The 19,111-nt window shown below is 40.1% G+C and overlaps 1 protein-coding gene across 2 annotated transcripts in view; it reads right to left on the bottom strand.

Annotated features, from left to right (window-relative positions):
* MARCHF6 (membrane associated ring-CH-type finger 6) overlaps positions 1 to 19,111 on the bottom strand; it is a 76,065-nt gene that overhangs the window by 10,343 nt on the left and 46,611 nt on the right. For both annotated transcript variants that reach the window (XR_014241971.1, XM_082382607.1), the window contains exons 16-22: positions 17,111 to 17,230; positions 16,283 to 16,383; positions 13,704 to 13,841; positions 12,193 to 12,397; positions 10,204 to 10,273; positions 6,289 to 6,470; positions 4,509 to 4,643 (exon numbers count right to left, since the gene is read on the bottom strand). Coding sequence is in view for 1 of the 2 variants with exons in the window: in XM_082382607.1 (XP_082238733.1) it covers positions 4,509 to 4,643; positions 6,289 to 6,470; positions 10,204 to 10,273; positions 12,193 to 12,397; positions 13,704 to 13,841; positions 16,283 to 16,383; positions 17,111 to 17,230 (951 nt within the window). In the remaining variant the exon portion in view is untranslated. The remainder of the gene's footprint in view (positions 1 to 4,508; positions 4,644 to 6,288; positions 6,471 to 10,203; positions 10,274 to 12,192; positions 12,398 to 13,703; positions 13,842 to 16,282; positions 16,384 to 17,110; positions 17,231 to 19,111) is intronic.

The raw sequence follows: 19,111 nt of genomic DNA, 5'->3' as shown, positions 1-19,111 counted from the left end.
TAAGGAGACCTCCCTGCTTACAACCCTGAACACGGCACACAACGTCCTTCATAACCTGTTCTGTTTATCTTAAAAAATATATATACATGTATGTTTTAAAAGTATCAAGTGACATTTAAATCTATTCTTACATTAAACTGAAACCTTTCCAGAGAAGGCCGGAGTCCTCTGTGACCACCAGCCCAAATCCTGATCCCTTCCCAGCAATAACCACTGCTAACATTTGGTATGTACCTTCCACGTTTGTTTCCTTATGCACTGATCTATGTCTATACATGTATGTCCCATAGGAAATATGTAGTATCAGTTTTATATGGATTTTGCTCATACTGTTCTGTTCCGATTTTCTGGTTTGGTTGGTTGGTCTTCCAAAACATCTTCAAATAGGGTGGGAGGTTGATGCATGCACTGAATTCTTGCATAACCTCAAACATCACTCTTCATCCTGACAGACGAATGGCTGAATGACATTTTTTCTAGGTATAAGAAGGTTGGGTTTTGTCCCTTTTATCTCAATGGTCTCTAAATGTCCTTCTACCTTATGGTTTCAGTGCTACAAAGTCCACTGCCAGTATGCTTTTTTTTGAAGCTTGTGATTTAATTCAGAAATTTTACCAAGATGTGCCCAAATATGTGTTTTTCTCATCAGTTTTCTTTTCACCAAACCTGATGAGGTCCTTCAACCTACAGATCAGTTCTTTCTTCAATTCAGTTAAAAAAGTCTCCTATTTTTGTTTCAATGTTGTCTCCGACTACTTTTGTTTCAGTGTTGCCTCATGTTTTCCAAGACTCCTCCTTTCCCCTCAATTTCCTATTCTTCAGTTTTGCTCTGTGCATCAGTCTTCCGGGCCTCCAATCTGACTAGCCACATCTTTTAATTCATTTACTGAATTTGTCTGAAATCCACGCTATGTAACATCCCGACGATTTCACTCTGTTTTATGGCTGCTGTTGTGCGTGCATGCCCACATACCCCTGCGTTTTTATTCTTCTATTTGGATGCTCACGGCTCTGCAAGCCGTTCTCCGTCACCGGGCATGTGTTCTGATGGTTCTGCCTGGCCTTCCTTTCTGTGGCTGCTGGGCCCCCTTACATAAAACATGTGTTATTTTTCTCTGTTGGCTCAATGTGGTTTGAGGCTCAGATTGAGAATATCCTAAAGGGCTGCAAAAGGATCTTTTAGCCTGTTAGACCTCTGTTTATAGCAAGCCAACAATTCCCAAATAACATGGAGAAAGCCTCCTTGCTTTTTCTCTATCCTTCCAGGCTCACAAGCAGGGAAGATTCAACCCACCAACTCAGCTTTCTCTTGGCCTTTGGGAGTCCAGAAGGCACCAAGTGAGGTTAATGTTCGCCTGAGGAGGTCCACAGATCACTGAGGTTCCAGCTCGTTCAAGATCCACTGCTTTCCAGTCCTTTCCCACAAAAAAAGACATACCACACTAGCTCCTCTGCTAGAATTAAAGAAGAGCCCAGCCTCCCAGAGGTCTGTAGTCACTTGACGCAGGAAAGGCAAGCAGCTTAGAGTCAGGGATGGACAAAAAGCAAGTTGTTCTCTCAAACTTTGGGATTTTATCCAGAATACTAAGGATACCATGCTGCACACTCTGTTTGCAACTTGTGTTTTTCCCCTACTCAAAAACACGTCTGAGAGCTATCTATATCAAAACATATAGCAAAACAAAAATACAAACAAGCAAAGAAACACACAGCTCTACTTCCTTCTTTTTAATTGCTGCACTGGATTCAAAAGCAAAGATATCACATTTTATTTAGTCATTCTCTATTGATGGACATCTGGGTTGCTTCTAACTTTTCTGACACGGTAAAAAATTATATAATAGCAGAACAACCCTGTTCATGTCTCCTGCACACATGTAAATGTTTCTTTGCAGGATATTCTGAAAAGTGAAAGCTGATGGGTCATAACATATAAGCACTCTTAAAACTGAATAATTTCAAATAATCCTCCAAGGTCACAATGTTGGGCACCGTCAAGACCACCAGGAACACAAGTGTAAGTGAACAAGCTGCATCAACACTCAATGCAGTGAGGGAGAACAAACAGCATGGGGAAGTTGGAGCCCTCAGTACAAGTGTTAGAAAAGGCTTATTACAGTTTCCTGGCTTGTGTGAGGTGATTTGGGGAGGATTTAAGGAAGCAGGGCTTTGCTCTATTCCAGATGCTATTTAGAAAGTACAGGTAATCTATATTTGGGTATCTTAATAAATCTTATCCAGAAGAAGGGACAGGCTGAGGCTAATCAAACTGTAGTTGGAAACAAAGGAGCAGCCAATCATGTCAGCCAGGGTACTGGCATGTTTGGGCATTTTTGTGGTTTGGTCAATACTCATGCTTTGCCTGCGTTCAGACATGATTATGGAGGGGTCTTGAGTTTGTCTTGATCCATCATGGTCACAGAGTGGCCTTGTGTGATGCTGATGTTCCGTCAATTGTTCACATTCAGCAGGAGGCCTAGCTCCTGGACCTCAGGGGCTGTTTTGCTCTTTTTCAGTGCCGCGTACTGCACAACCTCAGGAGGCATATACCATCTGTTTGCCACATCTGCAGTGATCACTTGGGTTACGGTAGCATCTGCCTGACCCCTCCCCTATCAAGTTGTGTTTCCCTTTGAGGTAGCAAGTAATCTGTAAGGTGACAATTTGTCACCATGCAAACAACCACTTCTGCATTGTAGTGGCATCAAAACATGACTGCAAATCCGTCTCCCATGGAGTGGTAGGGGTCTACATCCCCTTCCCTTAAATCCAGGCCAACCTGTGACTTGCTCATACCCAGCAGAACGTAGTGAAGAGCAACGCTGCAGGACTTCTGAGAAGAGGTCATAAAAAGTGATGCAGCGTCTGCCTTGTTTCTAAGAAGCCCAAGTGCCTTGAGGCTACCAAGCTGTAAAAAAGCTCAAGTACATCCAGGGGCTCCAGCCAATAGCCCAGATAAGGTGCAACCAATAACCAGCACCAACCCTCACACATGACTGATGACGTCTCCAAATGATGCCAGCTAATAAGGCTGTCAAATCACACTCAGCCACTGAGCCTTCCCAGATGAGACCCCAGATAACATGAAACAGACACAAGCCAATATACCCTGTCTTAATGTCTGATCCACAGACTCTGTGGACAAAATAAATGGTGGTTTTATGCCAGTAAGCTGGAGCTGCAAGGTAACTTGCTATCGCAGCACAGTAGCTAAAGACCCATCAACTTTCACCTGATGGGTTCAGAATCCACTGACAATCCTTAGAATCAATTATTTTGTTAATTATTGCAAAACAGTAACTTTCCTAACTAATTCTGTTAATTCTTCTACCTTTATTGCTGGCATTATTCTGTGAAAAATTAGCCTTACTTCAATCACTGATGCTATTAGACTACACTGCAATGCAGCTCCTACAGAAAGGCATCATATATGCTTAACGATTTCCCTTTCTCGCTCCCGTTCACTCTGATTCTAATCTATGAGCACACCGGATGAGAGGAGGTCCCCTATATCGTATGCTCTGTCTCACTTCAAGGTCTGCCCACTCACTCCCTCCTGGAGTACACTTCTTCCTTTCTCACCCACTCCTCTGCACTCTATTATGCTGTCCTAGACATTATCTCCTACAGAAGACCGTACCTGAAGCCCCCTAAGCTGGGTAAATACCTCTCCCACATGATGCTGCACTCCTCGTGCTTGCCCCAATCACAGCACAGTCTACCATCTTTCCCACCAGCCTTTAAGGTCCCCGAGAAGTTCCTGCATTAGCCTCATTTCCATCTCAGTTATACAGTACAGGGTTTGGATGTACATTAAAGCATTCAAGTAAATATTTGCTGTTAGATGAAGTTTATGGCGGTTCTTCATCTGGAAAGTAGAGGATAATTTTCACTTCTGAAAAATTCATCATAATCTACTAAAAGGAGATTTTTAAAACAAGGCTGAAAAGCCTTTGAACGACTGAAGTCAATACCTAGCTCTTTCCCCTAATACCTCTTAAAAACTTGAGGTCTATGACGTTAACTTCAGGATCTAAGTATGACAGAAAAGTTAAATTTCTTTTTCCGTGAGCATTTTAAGGCCTTTGGTGTGACCTGCATAGATTCCCTCAGAATGCTCTTTTTAATAAGCCTGTGACTTTGTAGGAAAAAATGCTGTAATTTTTCAAAAGGGTAAGTTATTGCTTCAAGTCTCAAAGCCAAAAGGAGCAAGATATCTCACCCTAACTAAAAGTGAAAAGTTCAACATGTTAGTTTGTATCTTTAAATACTGGTGAAGCCTACAGTGACATTTTAAACCTATAAAGCAAGGTATTTTAAGGGTGTTGCATGACCTGCATATTTCAGAAGCTAAAATGCATTATCTAATCGATTTTATAAGAGTTCCTACAATAGAAAAAATTAAGGAGTCTTCCTAAACAAACTGCTTAAAATCACTTTAAACAATTAAGAATTTTTCTGATTCCAAATACATAAAGAAATATCATGAGCAAAAGACACACACTCACCTGCCATGGGTAAAAAAGAGGAGTCTGATCCAAAGGAACCCTCAGGGGGGCAACAATAACCAGCTCAAACAGAAGCCCCAGAAGAAGCGGGACGACTCCAGCCAGCAGCACCGCAACTATCACGGTCTTCATTATCTATCAGGGAATGAAAAGCCTTGTCAGTAGAGACTCTATGACTTTTAAGCCAAGCTCTTTACCTCATGTGGAAATTTACTCTTCTTCTTTGACCTGATGCCTAACAGAACGAATATATACCTTAAACAACTTATATCTTATGTTACATGTTTAAATGAAATTTGAATGTGTAACTATAAAAACTCAAGCTATAACAAAAACATGAGATTACTATGCATTGTTGCTACAAAATTATAGAAATTCGTTTTATTACATATATTAATCAGGTGGCTTTGCTGTTTTTCTCAGTCTCAGTCTCAGGAGTAGGCTTTTGTTTGTCCATGAAAAGCTACTGGTTGTCCCAGGCCCCTGACTCGGTGGTGGTCCACCCACGGGCTGACCTGTGTGTGACCCCTGAGGTGGACTGGTATAGCTGAAGGGCTCTGCATAACCCCAGTTAAGGTAATTAACCAAGCTGATCAAATTAGCTCCCCTGAGAACAGCTCAGTCCAACAGAACTTACTACGATGACAGAAATGCCCTGTATCTGTGTTGTGCAATATGGTAGCCATTAGCCACAGGGCTACTCTATTAACACAGCTCTAGAATTTGGACAAAGTGGCAAAATGAAAATAAAGTAGACACAAAGAGAAGAGATAACATGCAAGAGCCACTACGAAATCCTGACAAAGAAATCAGTTTTTAAAGTGGCCTTGATGTCCCTTTTTCTTAAGGTAGCCTCAGTGAGTACATCCATTTCAACAGCAAGAGATTAAAATGGTGTGCATTAAGACGCAGTACCTACTTCTTTACGTGGCAATATGATATGGAAGAATATCAAATGAAAAGTGGTACTAGTTAGTTTCTGTATTTTAAATATAGGTAAGTGTCTCATCTTATGGATCACACAGCAATCAAATCCCTCCATTCTTAATATACAATGCATCTCCTATGTTTTTCTTTCAACACTAATATTAAACAGCTATTAAACTTTCAGTGAAATCAAGATATAAATTCAGATACAAAACCAGAGTTGACTATACAAATGAAAAGGCATAAAGCAGTGACCTAAACATATTTACCAGTCATAGCCAACATTATGATCAATCAGTAAATTACCACACCTGGACAATCATCTTACAGTGACATTTTTTCCCCACCTTTGTGACAATTAAGTTCTTTATTGAGAGTAATAATTCCCATTACTTACTATACTTTCACACTAGCCAGGACATTCTTGAATAACAATAGACTATAATTAAAGGAATCCCATTTATATGAAAAACACTGACTTAATCCTGAAGTCAAGAGTTTATGTATTAAAAAATTTTTTTTCAATCAGATTTTAGAAAAAATAGCATTATAGGAAATTTCTACTTAAACAAATTGATTCTAAATTCTACAGAATATCTTATTACTCAAGGGTCTTACTGGATCATTTAATAGCATGATTTTCTTTTAACCCTCAAATACATCTGACTATGTTTCTCAGAATGAACCAGAAAACTACTGTCTTAAATGAATACTCTTTTCTAATTCAAAAAAATCAACTCTCTTGACCCTATCAACACAGTGAAGAAACAAAAGTGAAAAGATTAAAAGAAATTACTGGAAAAATATTCACTACTCCTGTCAGACAAGATCAGTCTTTATTAGAAAAACCTACCATAAGGGACCACTCCTTAACCTTCTGGAAGATCACTCTGCGTCCCTGTGGCATCCATGCCACCAGCACTGTCACCGCCCTGATGGTTAGCCAGCAAACATAGAGACCACAAGCAGCTGTGTAGAGCTCATGGATTTTGGCAGTCCCCGTCCAAAATGACATTAACCAACGGCCAGCAAACACTGAAAATAGAAAAGCTGATATATGAGACATGTAGTCATGTAAAGAGAACTCTAATCTTTTTTTTTTTTTTAATTTTATTTATTTATTTATTTTTGGCTGTGTTGGGTCTTCGTTTCTGTGCGAGGGCTTCCTCCAGCTGCGGCGAGCGGGGGCCACTCTTCATCGAGGTGCGCGGGCCTCTCACTGTCGCGGCCTCTCTTGTTGCGGAGCACAGGCTCCAGACGCGCAGGCTCAGCAGTTGTGGCTCACGGGCCTAGTTGCTCTGTGGCATGTGGGATCTTCCCAGACCAGGGCTCGAACCCGTGTCCACTGCATTAGCAGGCAGATTCTCAACCACTGCGCCACCAGGGAAGCCCGAGAACTCTAATCTTGATGTCAATGTCATACTACTAGTATTTTCAAAAACTTCAGTCATTTTAAGTGATTATTAAAAAGACATCACATTTTGACATATCAGTGTCTTTGTAAAAAGCAAACAAACAAAATAAAAACAAAACCCCCCAAATTCAAAAGAATGTAATTATTTGACTAAGATACAACCAGACCACAGTAAGTCAATGGGGATGAGCTCTCCTGTGACATGCATTCTGACTTGCCAGGCCAATTACTTGTTCTTTGGGGACTGAAATGACTTGAGGGGGGTGTTATTTTTATTGTCTGTATCATCAAATGAAATCATTATGCACATAACAGGGCAAAAATGGAAAATTTACTTTCTATTATTTGTGCTGTCAATACTTTTAACATTTAGGAACATTACAAATAATTTAGAGTAACTTTCTTTCAATTGGGTCATTCATTAAGATAGAAAACTAAGTTTATTTTAATCAGAAGTGGGCACATTAACAAAGAATACCACACTAATTTTCTTAGGAAAAAAATTAAGATCTAAATATAATAAAACTTAGGAAACATGTGAAAGTTGTCTAAGGGACTGCCTCACACAAAGAGTTATTACAAATAAACTCCACAATGTACCCACAAAAATCTAACTATCAGGCAAGATCATTTATATAGTAACTTTCTTTACATGGTTACTTATCTTAATAAGGCTGGAGAAAAGAGGAAGACCCCATTTCCGGTGTCTTTTTCTCCTTAATACAGTACTTATCTGTTATCTTTGAATGTCTAAAAGGAGCTAGTGGCTGTGCTGAACATGTTCCATACATTTTCTCATTAATCCTCCCAACAACCCTGCAAGCAGCAATGGCCTCCACTCTGAAGACTAAGAAACCGAGGCTCAGCAACAGAACCTTGCCCAACCAAGGTCACACAAGGGTGGAGGCTGAATGTGAACTCATGTCTACATGACAGAGCTCATGCTCTTGACCACTGACCCACACTGCCTCCAGTCAAACTAAACCACCTCAACAGTCACGTTTACAAGCCACAATGCTGATAACGTTACAGACTTCTTTGCAATCTCAAACAGCTCGGATATGAAGATAACTCATTTTCTGAAGACAAATACATGTAAGTATTTATCTACGTGAAATAAACACACGTGCATGTTAAAGATATCAAAATATCACTGATAATTCGGTAAAAATGTCTAGCATTCTATATATACATATTTCTACTCCAAGGTTTTTTGTTGTTCTTTTTTGGTTGGTTTTTTTTTTTTTTTTTTTTTAGTTAATTTATCTATTTAATTTTGGCTGTGTTGGGTCTTCGTTTCTGTGCGAGAGCTTTCTCTAGTTGCGGCAAGCGGGGGCCACTCTTCATCGCAGTGCGCGGGCCTCTCATTGTCGCAGCCTCTCTTGTTGCGGAGCACAAGCTCCAGACGCGCAGGCTCAGTAGTTGTGGCTCACGGGCCTAGTTGCTCCGCGGCATGTGGGATCTTCGCAGCCCAGGGCTCAAACCCATGTTCCCTGCATTGGCAGGCGGATTCCCAACCACTGCGCCACCAGGGAAGCCCTTTTGGTTGGTTTTAAAAAATTTAGGAAAGAAAAAAAAAAAAAATTTAGGGCTTCCCTGGTGGTGCAGTGGTTGGGAATCTGCCTGCCAATGCAGGGGACATGGGTTCGAGCCCTGGTCCGGGAAGATCCCACATGCCGTGGAGCAACGAAGCCCGTGCACCACAACTACTGGAGCCCGTGCTCTGCAACAAGAGAGGCCACTGCAATTAGAAGCCTGCGCATCGCGACGAAGAGAAGCTCCCCCTCGCCGCAACCAGAGAAAAGCCTGTGCGCAGCAATGAAGACGCAACGCAGCCAAAAATAAAATAGAAAAAAAGAAAATTTAAAGGCTGCTTTTCATTCCATACTTCACATACTTCTAAAGTGTTTTTGAGAGGTCAGGGTTAGTTTCTAGTTTGCAGTAACTTAATGTTAGCTAAAATGCAGCTACAAGAAAGTAACCTATGGGGAAAACAGCATCCTCACCACCTTAAATGTGTACTGTGACAAAAGCATTTCTATGATTAAACATAACTGCATTCCTTCCTTCCACTAGATGCTGGGACTGGATTAACAGGGAAATACTTACTTAACGATCTTTAATGAAATTAAAGTACTTGTATTGCCAAATTCAAGCACTAAAACTAAGTTTCCTTCTTTTGTTAACTTTTTAATATTTCTGATAAAAACATGAAAATGGAACATAAAAACCACAAATGTAAAGCTGTCCAAAGTTCAAAAGCTAAGTTTCTCAACAATATGTTTACTACACTGCACCCAATGGTTAACTAGACTTTGTAATTTTAACAGCTGAGGTCTGAGTAGTGAACTTAAGAGCAAAGTTCTAACGGTCAAAAATCATTGTGCAGAAACAGTGAAAAACAAAACAAAACAACTTTATTTTTACCAGTTTAAGGTGAATCACAACTCTTACAAATTAGAAAATATTCTTTTTTTTTTAAGAAACCTCAGTTGAAATTAAATTAACTAGTTGCTCTTCCCCAGCCTTAGCCCTCATGGGAAAACTCAAGTATTTAATACAAATTTGATTTATAAAGTTATACTGAGTTAGTGCTATAATCAAGACACTAACTCAATAACATGTACAGGCTTGATAAGACCTGAAAATTATCTTCCACTTAATGATTATTTAAGTGGCTAACGTATCAGTATGATTCAGAATTTTCTGGCTTGCTAGAAACACTAACTAAGGAGGCCGGGGGGCAGCAAGCTGTTTCTGACACTTTGTCACTGGCTTTGGACTCCACCCCCAATTACCCCTGACCTCTGCAGAAGATGACAAACTACTATATTCATCGACAGCTTCTTACTTGTTAGATGAAGAAACTCTGCTTAGCTGAAATTTAGTGATTAGTATTTATGATCACCAGGCGATAAAGGGAAGCAGCCTGGCTTCATAAAGGTCTCTAGCAACAGCATGCAGTGGACTGGAAAGATAATTACACAATGAAGGCAAACATAATCAACATCAAAACACTGGCTTGAAATAAATGACTCAAGCCACACAGATGACTATTTGAGAACCCATACTGCAATAAGAAAATGTCCATATAAAATGAGTGACCACAAGTACTTTACTTCCAAAAATGAATCATAAATTATATATTGACTCTGTCCCCCTCTGCTCCAATACAAATGAGTCCAATGAAATGTAGAGCCCTATATAGGACAGTATCCCATATTCAATAAAAATGAGGGGATAACTTCTTCAAGTTTATATGTGATGAAAGATCACATGTCAGCAAGACATACCCTTTTAAAACAAAGCATCTTTTCATGATGTCATTAGCGGAGAGCTAGGATAACCTCATACCTGGTAGAGTAAGGCAGATGAGGCTGGCGATCAGTAAGGTTATACACATGAAGACAATCAAAAAAAATATCTGCAAGGCAAAACACAGCAGTGCATAAACAGGATTCATCTGTGCTCAATGCATTTTATGACATCCCTCAAAGAATCAACACAATTCTCCCAGTAAAAACCATCTGCCTATATTTGTTATTTCCAGGATTACTTCCATTTCACATAAAAAGGAAATTTTCATTTTAGGTAATATTAACTATAATTTTGGCTGAAAGGAAACTGTGCCCACTTTCATATAATCAGATACATCAGCAAGTACCAATATATTTTGAATCAGAGAGCACAAAAATAAAACATGATCAGCTTAAATTTTCCCTCACTATTAATTAAAACTAACAATATTTGCTTATTTTTATCAAATTCTCAAAAACAACTTCACATGAAAGGAAAGCTTATTTCCTAACAGTGCTATCCAATTAGAACTTTCTGTGATAATGGACATGTCTACTCCCGCACTGCCCGACACAGGAGCCACTGGCACGAGTGGCCACTAAGCACTTGACATGGGGTCACCGTGAATGAGTAAAGGAATTTTAAATTCTATTTACTTTGAGTGTGTGTGTCGTCTACAAGAAATGTACCTTCTTTTCTTTTTTCAGTTTCATTGAGGTATAAATGACAAATAAAATTGTAACATATTTAAAGTGTTCAATGTGATTTGATATATGTATACACCGTGAAGGGATTCCCACCATCAAGGTAATTAACACATCCATCACCCCACATATTTACAAACTATTTATTTTTAATTAAGTTTAAAAGGAAACAGCCGTTGTAGCTATAGCTGGTGGCTCCTATACTGAGAAGTGCAGATAAAAAGGAAACACACTGAGACAAGAGGGAAGCGGCTACCCTGGACAGAAGGACAGAGTGCTGCTTGCCTCGACCTGACTAAGCCCAAAGGGCAGCGCTCCAGCAGGAAGACTGGAAAGCACTGACGACAGCACTCCAAGAGGGGGCTGGAGCCTTGGTCAGCTTTCGCCGCCTGAGAAACCCCTTAGTGATTCTCTCTCTAATGTAGGCCAGAAGTACCTTCTGCTTAGAAAATACCTTTTGTCAGTCGGAAAGCCTCAAGTCTCACAGCTCCACCCCCATCTCTGAGAGCTCCCTCCCCAGCTCTTGCAGCTCGCCTGCACCTCCCACCCCCCACTCCACACATTCACCTCCCTGCAGTTCCATACCTACCATGGCTAACCTGCCTCTTGTCCTGACACAGGCCTGGAATGCCCTTGCCACTTCCCATTTTTTAATCTGCCTGACCCCAAACTTTAAAGACTTAAAGCTATCAACTCCTCCACGAAGCTTCCTGAACAACTTTCAAAAAAGTGTTTTGCGGAGCAAGAAGTGAGCAATCATATGACATGCTACTAATATAGCAAGTGAGGTGAGGACTAACACCTGACCATTGAATTTAACCCCATGAAGGTCACTAGTGACCCCTGACAGGAACAGTTTTGTGGAGTTTGGGGGTAAATCTTGCTGAGCCAGGTACTTCCTTAACCAGTCTGGTCTTCAGTTTTATCAGATGTAAACCAGAGATTACTACTCATACCTTGCAGCACTGGGATTAATACTACAAGGATTAGAGAGAGGAAAACACTAAAATGCCCACGCCACTTCCTGACACACAGGTGAAATGAATCAGGAATGGCAACTCCTATTTGATCTAGGGTCTTCTATCTTGTTCCTTTCCAACAGCAGGGACCAAGAGCACATGGACTCCCGACTCCACGGCTTACATCTAAAATTCGATCAGCTTATCCGACATTTACATATATTATGTGTTGCAGAATGAAGGCCTGAAATGTGGGTTCTTGTCAGGAGACTGCAAGATGCATCTACACAGAGGACCATATACTAACAGCGCCGATAACAGCAGCAAAACTCCTCAACAGAAGTTGGAAAGCTCGACCCCTGCTAAGTCGGGGCAGCACCTACCCTGAGCGGGAACTGCGGGGGCCGGCGGTAAGGCTGGAAGCCAACAGGCCCGCCCTGCTGCAGGATGGCTTGGTGGGCCGCATGCAGGCCCTCCCCCACCACGGGGAGGGCGTTGTTATTTCGAGCGTGCTGGTTATTGTTAGCTTGTTGGTTTGCACTGTTCTCATTTTCTTCCTGGTCTCCCAACAAATAGGAATGAAGATCCCTGTGTAAAAATTGCATCAGTGAAAATGCTCACCTCAGATCAGAATAAAACAGCAGACGCGAGACTTACTTTCTTGATAATTATTACTTAGGGGAGAAAATGTACGAGTAGAATCTATGCACAGCACTACTATTATCTCAATCAGCTCTAAATGTTGCTGCGTGCTTTAAATTAGACCTTCCTAAACTTAATTAACATACAGAATACCCATTCAATCTATTTTATGTTTTCTTCAGCCAGTATCTGAGAAGAAATCAGTAACTGAAAAAAAAAAAAGTGTGCAATGTCCAAGATACTCTATGTGAAGAATTTTAGGGAAAAAACTATCAACTTCGTTGCTTCTCTGTAGATGACTACTGTGTCTGCTGTGACATGCAGCTCAACTAAAACATCAAGCCACAAATCAGTTAAGGCACAAATGAGATGGGGGAAGGAGGGGGCTCACGGTAGGGCATTGAGCGGTTAGAGAAGGATAAACGTTCAAATACAACCAAATGCATACAGGCACCCCTTGGAGATACTGTGGGTCTAGTTCCAGACCACTGCAATAAAGCGAGTATTGCAGTAAAGCAATCAAGTTTTGTGGTTTCTGAGTGCATACAAGAGTTATGTTTACACTATACTGTCATCTATTAAGTGTGCAGTAGCATTATGTCTTTAAAAACAATGTATATGCCTTAATTTAAAAATACTTTATTGCTAAAAAATGCTAACAATTATCTGACAATGCAGGGTTGCCACAAACCTTCAATTTGTAAAAAATACAGTATCTGTGAAGCACAATAAAAGAAAGTATGCCTATATTTCACATTAAGGTATCTACAGGATGTCACATATTTTCTGAAAAAATGTTTAAACTACCGAGATTAAACTTCTAAATAAGTATATAGTATATGAAGCTTGAAAAAACATAAATGCATCATGCTGACTAAATGACTGAGAAACCAAATCTGAGAAGAGCTCACTTATCAGGCTAGGGACTTCTAAAATAAGGGTAACTTGGTTTGTTTTTAATGCACTGAAAAGTATTTTATTTTTACCTGTGTAATGAAATGAAAGAAGCTGGGCCAGCAGCAACCCTCTGTGAGAGGGTAAAAACATGTACACATTTCTCCATAAAAGGATACACAATGATTAGAAAAATAAGAAAAATTTATAACTTTAATAAGCTTTAAACAATACACCTGCAGAGAACACTAAATTGTCTCTTATTAAAACTAACTTTTCCTGAGTGGTGCATACTTTTTCAGAAAGGTTATTAAACTGACACAAATGACACACGTACGATTCACCTGCCTGTACTTACAGCAAGTATCCAGCAGTAACAGTCCACGCTCGCACCAGTCCCTTCAGCCACTGCCGCGTGTGTCCCTGTTCAAGTAACGCTGGTAAGACAACTTGAAGCAGAAGCAGCTCAAGGGACAGTTCACTCACTGGAGCATCACTGAGAGTTATGAAAAGCCATAATTTACAATGTGAATTCGATTTTCCCTTATAACTGTATCATATTAGACATTTAATGGAATGACAGCAAAACTCCTTGAAGAGTCAAATGAACTCACTGTCTTTATCACCTCATATCCATTCTTCCCTGAAGAACAAGGAACATCCCTCAAACATCACCAAAACTGTTCCCGACAAGGGTTGCCAATGACCTTCGTGTTGTTAAAGTGACGGTCAGGTCTTGGTCCTCACCGCATGTGCTGTATTAGTAGCGTATTACACAAATGGTCGCTCATTGCTCCTCAAAACACTTTCTCCATGAACATCTTTCCAACACCTTTCCAAGGTCGCTGAATGTGACCTCCTGTAGCTTCGAATAGCACCTTTCTGTAAATTTCTATATACTGCTCAGACATATTCTCTAATTCCTAACTTATACATACAAAGTACCAACTCAACGTTTCACAGTACACACATCTTAAATCGATCATGTTCAATATCAAATTCCCACTCTTCCCCTTAAATCCTGCTGTTCCACAATCTTCCTCATCCTAGTAAATGGCAACATCATCCTTCCAGGTGCTCAGGACAGATACTAGATCCTTGACTGCCTTTCTTCACCCCACATTCAAACAAGTCAGAGAATCCTACTGACTGTACCCTAATACCCTGAATCTAACCACTTCTCATGACCTCCACTGCCACTTCCTCCATCTCAGCCACCCTCGCCTCCCACGGGGATCACGGCATTACCCCTAGGTGCCCTCCTGCTCCGGCCCTGGCCATCCCAACCCTGGCTCTTGTCACAGCCTCCAGAGTGATCCCTGTGAAACCTCTGTCAGACCACTCCTCTGCTCAACCTTTCCAAGAACCCCCCAAATCACTCAAGTTAAAGCCAAAGTGCTTACTTACAATGGCTTACAAGGCTCTCTAGGACCTGGCTTTCCATGACCTCTCTGACCTCACAGCCAACTACTTTCCTCCTTCATTTACTGCAGCCGAACTGGTCTCCCTGCTGCTCCTCAATGGACCTCAGGCCACTGCATGTGCCCGTCTCCCCTGCAAGGACACTCTGCCTTCAGGGATTTACACGGCTCACTCCCTCATCCCCTCCTCCTTCAGGGCCTTCCTCACCTGTCACCTCCTCAGGTCTTCACTAGTCACTTCCTTGCTTCGTTTTTTTCCCATAGCACTTATGACTCTTTGACATATTATGTATTTTATCTATTTTATTGGCTGTCTCCCCAACTGAAATATAAGCTCCACAAGGGCACAGATTTTTCTTGATTCTGTTTTGTTCACTGTTAATCCCTTGTACACAGAAAAGAACCTGTTATATAATGGGCCCTCAATTTTGCCAAATGGAAGAACAGACTAAACACTGCTACAAAAACTTAGCTAAAATTCTAGGTATAAAGAACTACCAAAAAATGGGTCTACTCCAACAATATATAAAGCCAGAAACTGTGCTTCCTGGTTCTCACTGTGACAACCCAAATACATAAGGAGGGAGAACCGACTTTCTCTAGGTAGGGAAAAACTCAGAGAATAAAATCTCGATTTGGATTTTGACGAAAGACAGCAGAAGCATGCCAGGCAAACATGGGGAAGAAGGTCATTCCAAACAGAGAAGGAAAGACCAGGAGCAGCTAGGCATTTATGGGGAGACTCAGTGGAGGCTGAGCGTGGCTGGAGAGGAGAATTCAAGTCAGATAATGCTGGACAAGATGCTCAAAAGGCAGTGTGAGATGCCGAGCCTTGGATGTCATTGTAAATGACCCAGATATTATCGTGTACATTATGGAGGAAGAGACAGGTGTGTTAAGGATGGATTCTAAATGGGAAAAAAACAGGAAGGCCTAAACTAAGGTATTAAGTGGTAAATCACGTTAAATTAGATAAGAGACTGTACAGAATTAGAACTGACAAGATTTAAAGACTAATTACAAGTAAATTTGAGGAAGAAATCCAATTTGCCTGGCATATTTAGGTGACGGAAGGGATGAGGCAAATCACTGAAAAAGGGATTATAGGAGGAATGGTGGAGACTAGGTTTCCAGGTTACTTAAGTCTTTAAATCAAAAAAAGATTTTCCATTTATAAGCCATATAGCCTATTTTAATCTACAATTAGATGTATATCTATGGCTACATTACTTATGATGTGCTTTTCATACAAAGATGATGCTACTAGGTATCTCTCATTAGGAATGTTAAACATTTCAATGCTAAACAAAGGTACACTTCAGTTGCAGAAAAGTCAGTCCTTCTTTGGAACATGGAACTGCTAAACTAACATTTATGTGATTTAGAACATGGCAAAATTTAGTTATCAGATGATTTCTAATGTCTATAAGAAATGAATGTTTTAAATAAATGTACTCTGAATATCAAATCCCTACCAGAGCTAAATTAGTAAAGCTTCTGAATTGCAACAACTTACCTATAGAGCATGACATTGTACGGAAGAAAATTAGGCAGCAGACTCTTAATTATCCGTATAGGCAGCCAAAGCATCAGGAGTACAATGGAGCCGAAGACAATCTGCAGTAAGAAAAAGGGCAGGCGCCACTGCAATCACTGTCAGCCTGAGAGACAGGCAGACTTCTGAACGCGCTCATCCAACACACAATCCAAGGCTACATGCGCCCAGGCCGCTGAGTGCTCTCGTTCAGCACACTATACTTGGCTCACTCTATGCGGAGACTGCATTCCTGGGACAGCTGCTCCTCTCTCTCTCTAGGACACGAAGGCTCAGACAGGAGCCACAAAGGATAATCACTGCATGGTATGTGAAAAGAGAGCTAGAAACTCATAATGAAGGATCAAAATTGCCTGCATCTTAATAAACCACCTGGAACAATAAGACATGACCCATACTAATGGCTACAAAAGTTTCCAAAGGACACACATCATTGCTTTTAGAATTTTATCTTGGAAAAACTTAGACTAGGTAATTTCTTCTTCCAGGCTTCTGTTAAGAGTTTAATTTAGAAGCTATTAACAAGTCTCCACTGCTTCAATGCAAATTAAATGTAATTCAGAGACCCATAATTTGGCAATCAATTATACTACTAAAGAACCAAAAGGCATTTTTGTCTACTAACATTTTATTTTTATCAAAGTAACCAATAGAACAGCTATTTGATAACCAACTTCCACAGGCTTAGATAAACTTAATTCAATCCACTCTACCAGTCCTCCCGACCAAAAAAAAAAAATCTAAAGGGTAGCCCATTTTACTTCAAAAACAATAAAAAAGTATGCTTACCACTGACAAAATAAATCTTCGGAGATGCCTATAAATAGGCAAGTGAATCATTTCTTGTACTGGATTAAAATCTGGATCATTCAAATTCCTTAAAAACCATAAGACACCAGGTCGAAGTACCTGCAAATATATTTTAAATGCTATAAATACTTACCAATGTCTTCAAGCTCTGTATATGAGCTAAAACATTAATAGAGAAATAAGCTCTTAAAATTATTTTGGCATCTTACAAAATGGGCCCTAGAAAATTCATATAGTTTTCCTGGGAAAAGAAGTTCCTAAATCAGAATCTTTATTAAAACTATCCTGTGTTTGATGTCCTTTGATGCTTTTAATCATTCAGTGGAAAAATTTAAGTACAATTTGTCAAGAAATCTAGATCTCCAAGATGAAAAATAAGTTTTGTTTGTTTGTTTGTTTGGTTTTTTGGCCTCGCCACGTGGCAAGAGGGATCTTAGTTCCCTCATCAGGGATCGAACCTATGCCTCCTGCAGTGGCAGCACAGAGTCTTAACCACTGGACCGCCAGGGAAGTCTCGAAAAATAAGTATTTTTATAAAAATTATCACTATATTGTATAATCTGGAAAGGATTAGGTTACAATTTATAAGTGTACTAAACAGAAGATGTGATTTCAGTCTCACACTTCCCGAAAAGAGTTATATTAATTAAAAAACCTTCAGTTTCTCAGTATCTTCATTTTACCATCTACATCTTTTCCCCTTGCTCAGTAGGAATCATCAATCCTAGAGGCTATGGGTAATGGGCAATGAATGGGTCTGGGGATTAGTTCTGGGTGGCTCACACTCCCTGAGCCACCCTGTATAAAGCATCTCATCTGCCCAAATTCTATTTCTTCACCTTCCAAACAAAGGGGTTCTTATGTGACCTTTAAGGTTCAATCTAACTCTAAAATACTAGGATTCTGTATCAACAAAAAACCACCACACTGATAAAATGAAAACATTCAGTATAAAATACTTAATCACTGAACAATACAATTTAGAGGTCAGGTATAATTACAATTTAAAAAACACATTATTAATGTAGTCTCAATCACTAATTTCAAAACAAGGATATAAGCTTTGTTTGCAAACAGAATTTACTGAACTTATACTATATGATTCAGGAGAATATTTTGGCCCCCAGGCTCACCCCCAACTCCTCAAATCTCTCAAAGAGCAAAGTAACCAAGAACTGCATTAAGCCTTTGTGCTTCTGTATTCCATTCACACTGGATTAGTCGTCAGCCTGCTCCTTTAGGCCCTGCACATCTCCATCACCACTCTCAATGGAGTAAGCCGCCTTGTTCCATGGCTGTATCCCTTCCCAGGATGCAAAAATCAAGGACAGTGGAGACTGTGTCTCTGTTTCTCACTGTCACCCCAGCATACAGCACAGTGTTTGGCATAGAGCGAGCATGCAGTACTATTTGGGGAAAGAATGCACAGAGGAAAGTACACTTACCAGAATTACTCAAGTTTTATACTTCATTTTGCACCAGATGACTAAGCATGAGATGTATACTAGTCAAATACTGACCCTGTTTTCACTGCCCCCAGATCAGTAAGGACTGTATTCTGAAAACAGGATTAGTAAAAGTACCCATCTGGTGAGTGAACCAGAATCATAAAGGACCCTCACTATAATTCTATACTTTAGGTGTCTGCTTCAAGACCATTTTACATATTTGATCCTGCAAAACCATACCCTTTGGGTATTTCCAGCATTAAATGTCCCTGAATGAAGTCCAAGACAGGCTCACACCACATAAAGTTCCAAGAATATGTATTTGAGGATGGTGAAAATATATACCAAGTAAAACAAGTGTTTTTATTTAATTTTTATCCCTCAGTCTATTCATCTTTCAAACTCAAAACTAATTAGACAGAAGTAATAAAACTTGTCAATTTTTGAGACAAATTACTAAAAAACATTTTAAAGCAATTGAGCCAAACTAGGCTATTAGCTGTTCCCTCTTAGAATAAAATAACAGAGAAAA

The sequence above is a fragment of the Balaenoptera borealis genome (assembly GCF_965194805.1).
Source record: "Balaenoptera borealis genome assembly, chromosome: 2".
Lineage (NCBI taxonomy): Eukaryota > Metazoa > Chordata > Mammalia > Artiodactyla > Balaenopteridae > Balaenoptera > Balaenoptera borealis.
This window is presented reverse-complemented; position numbering and strand designations above follow the sequence as displayed.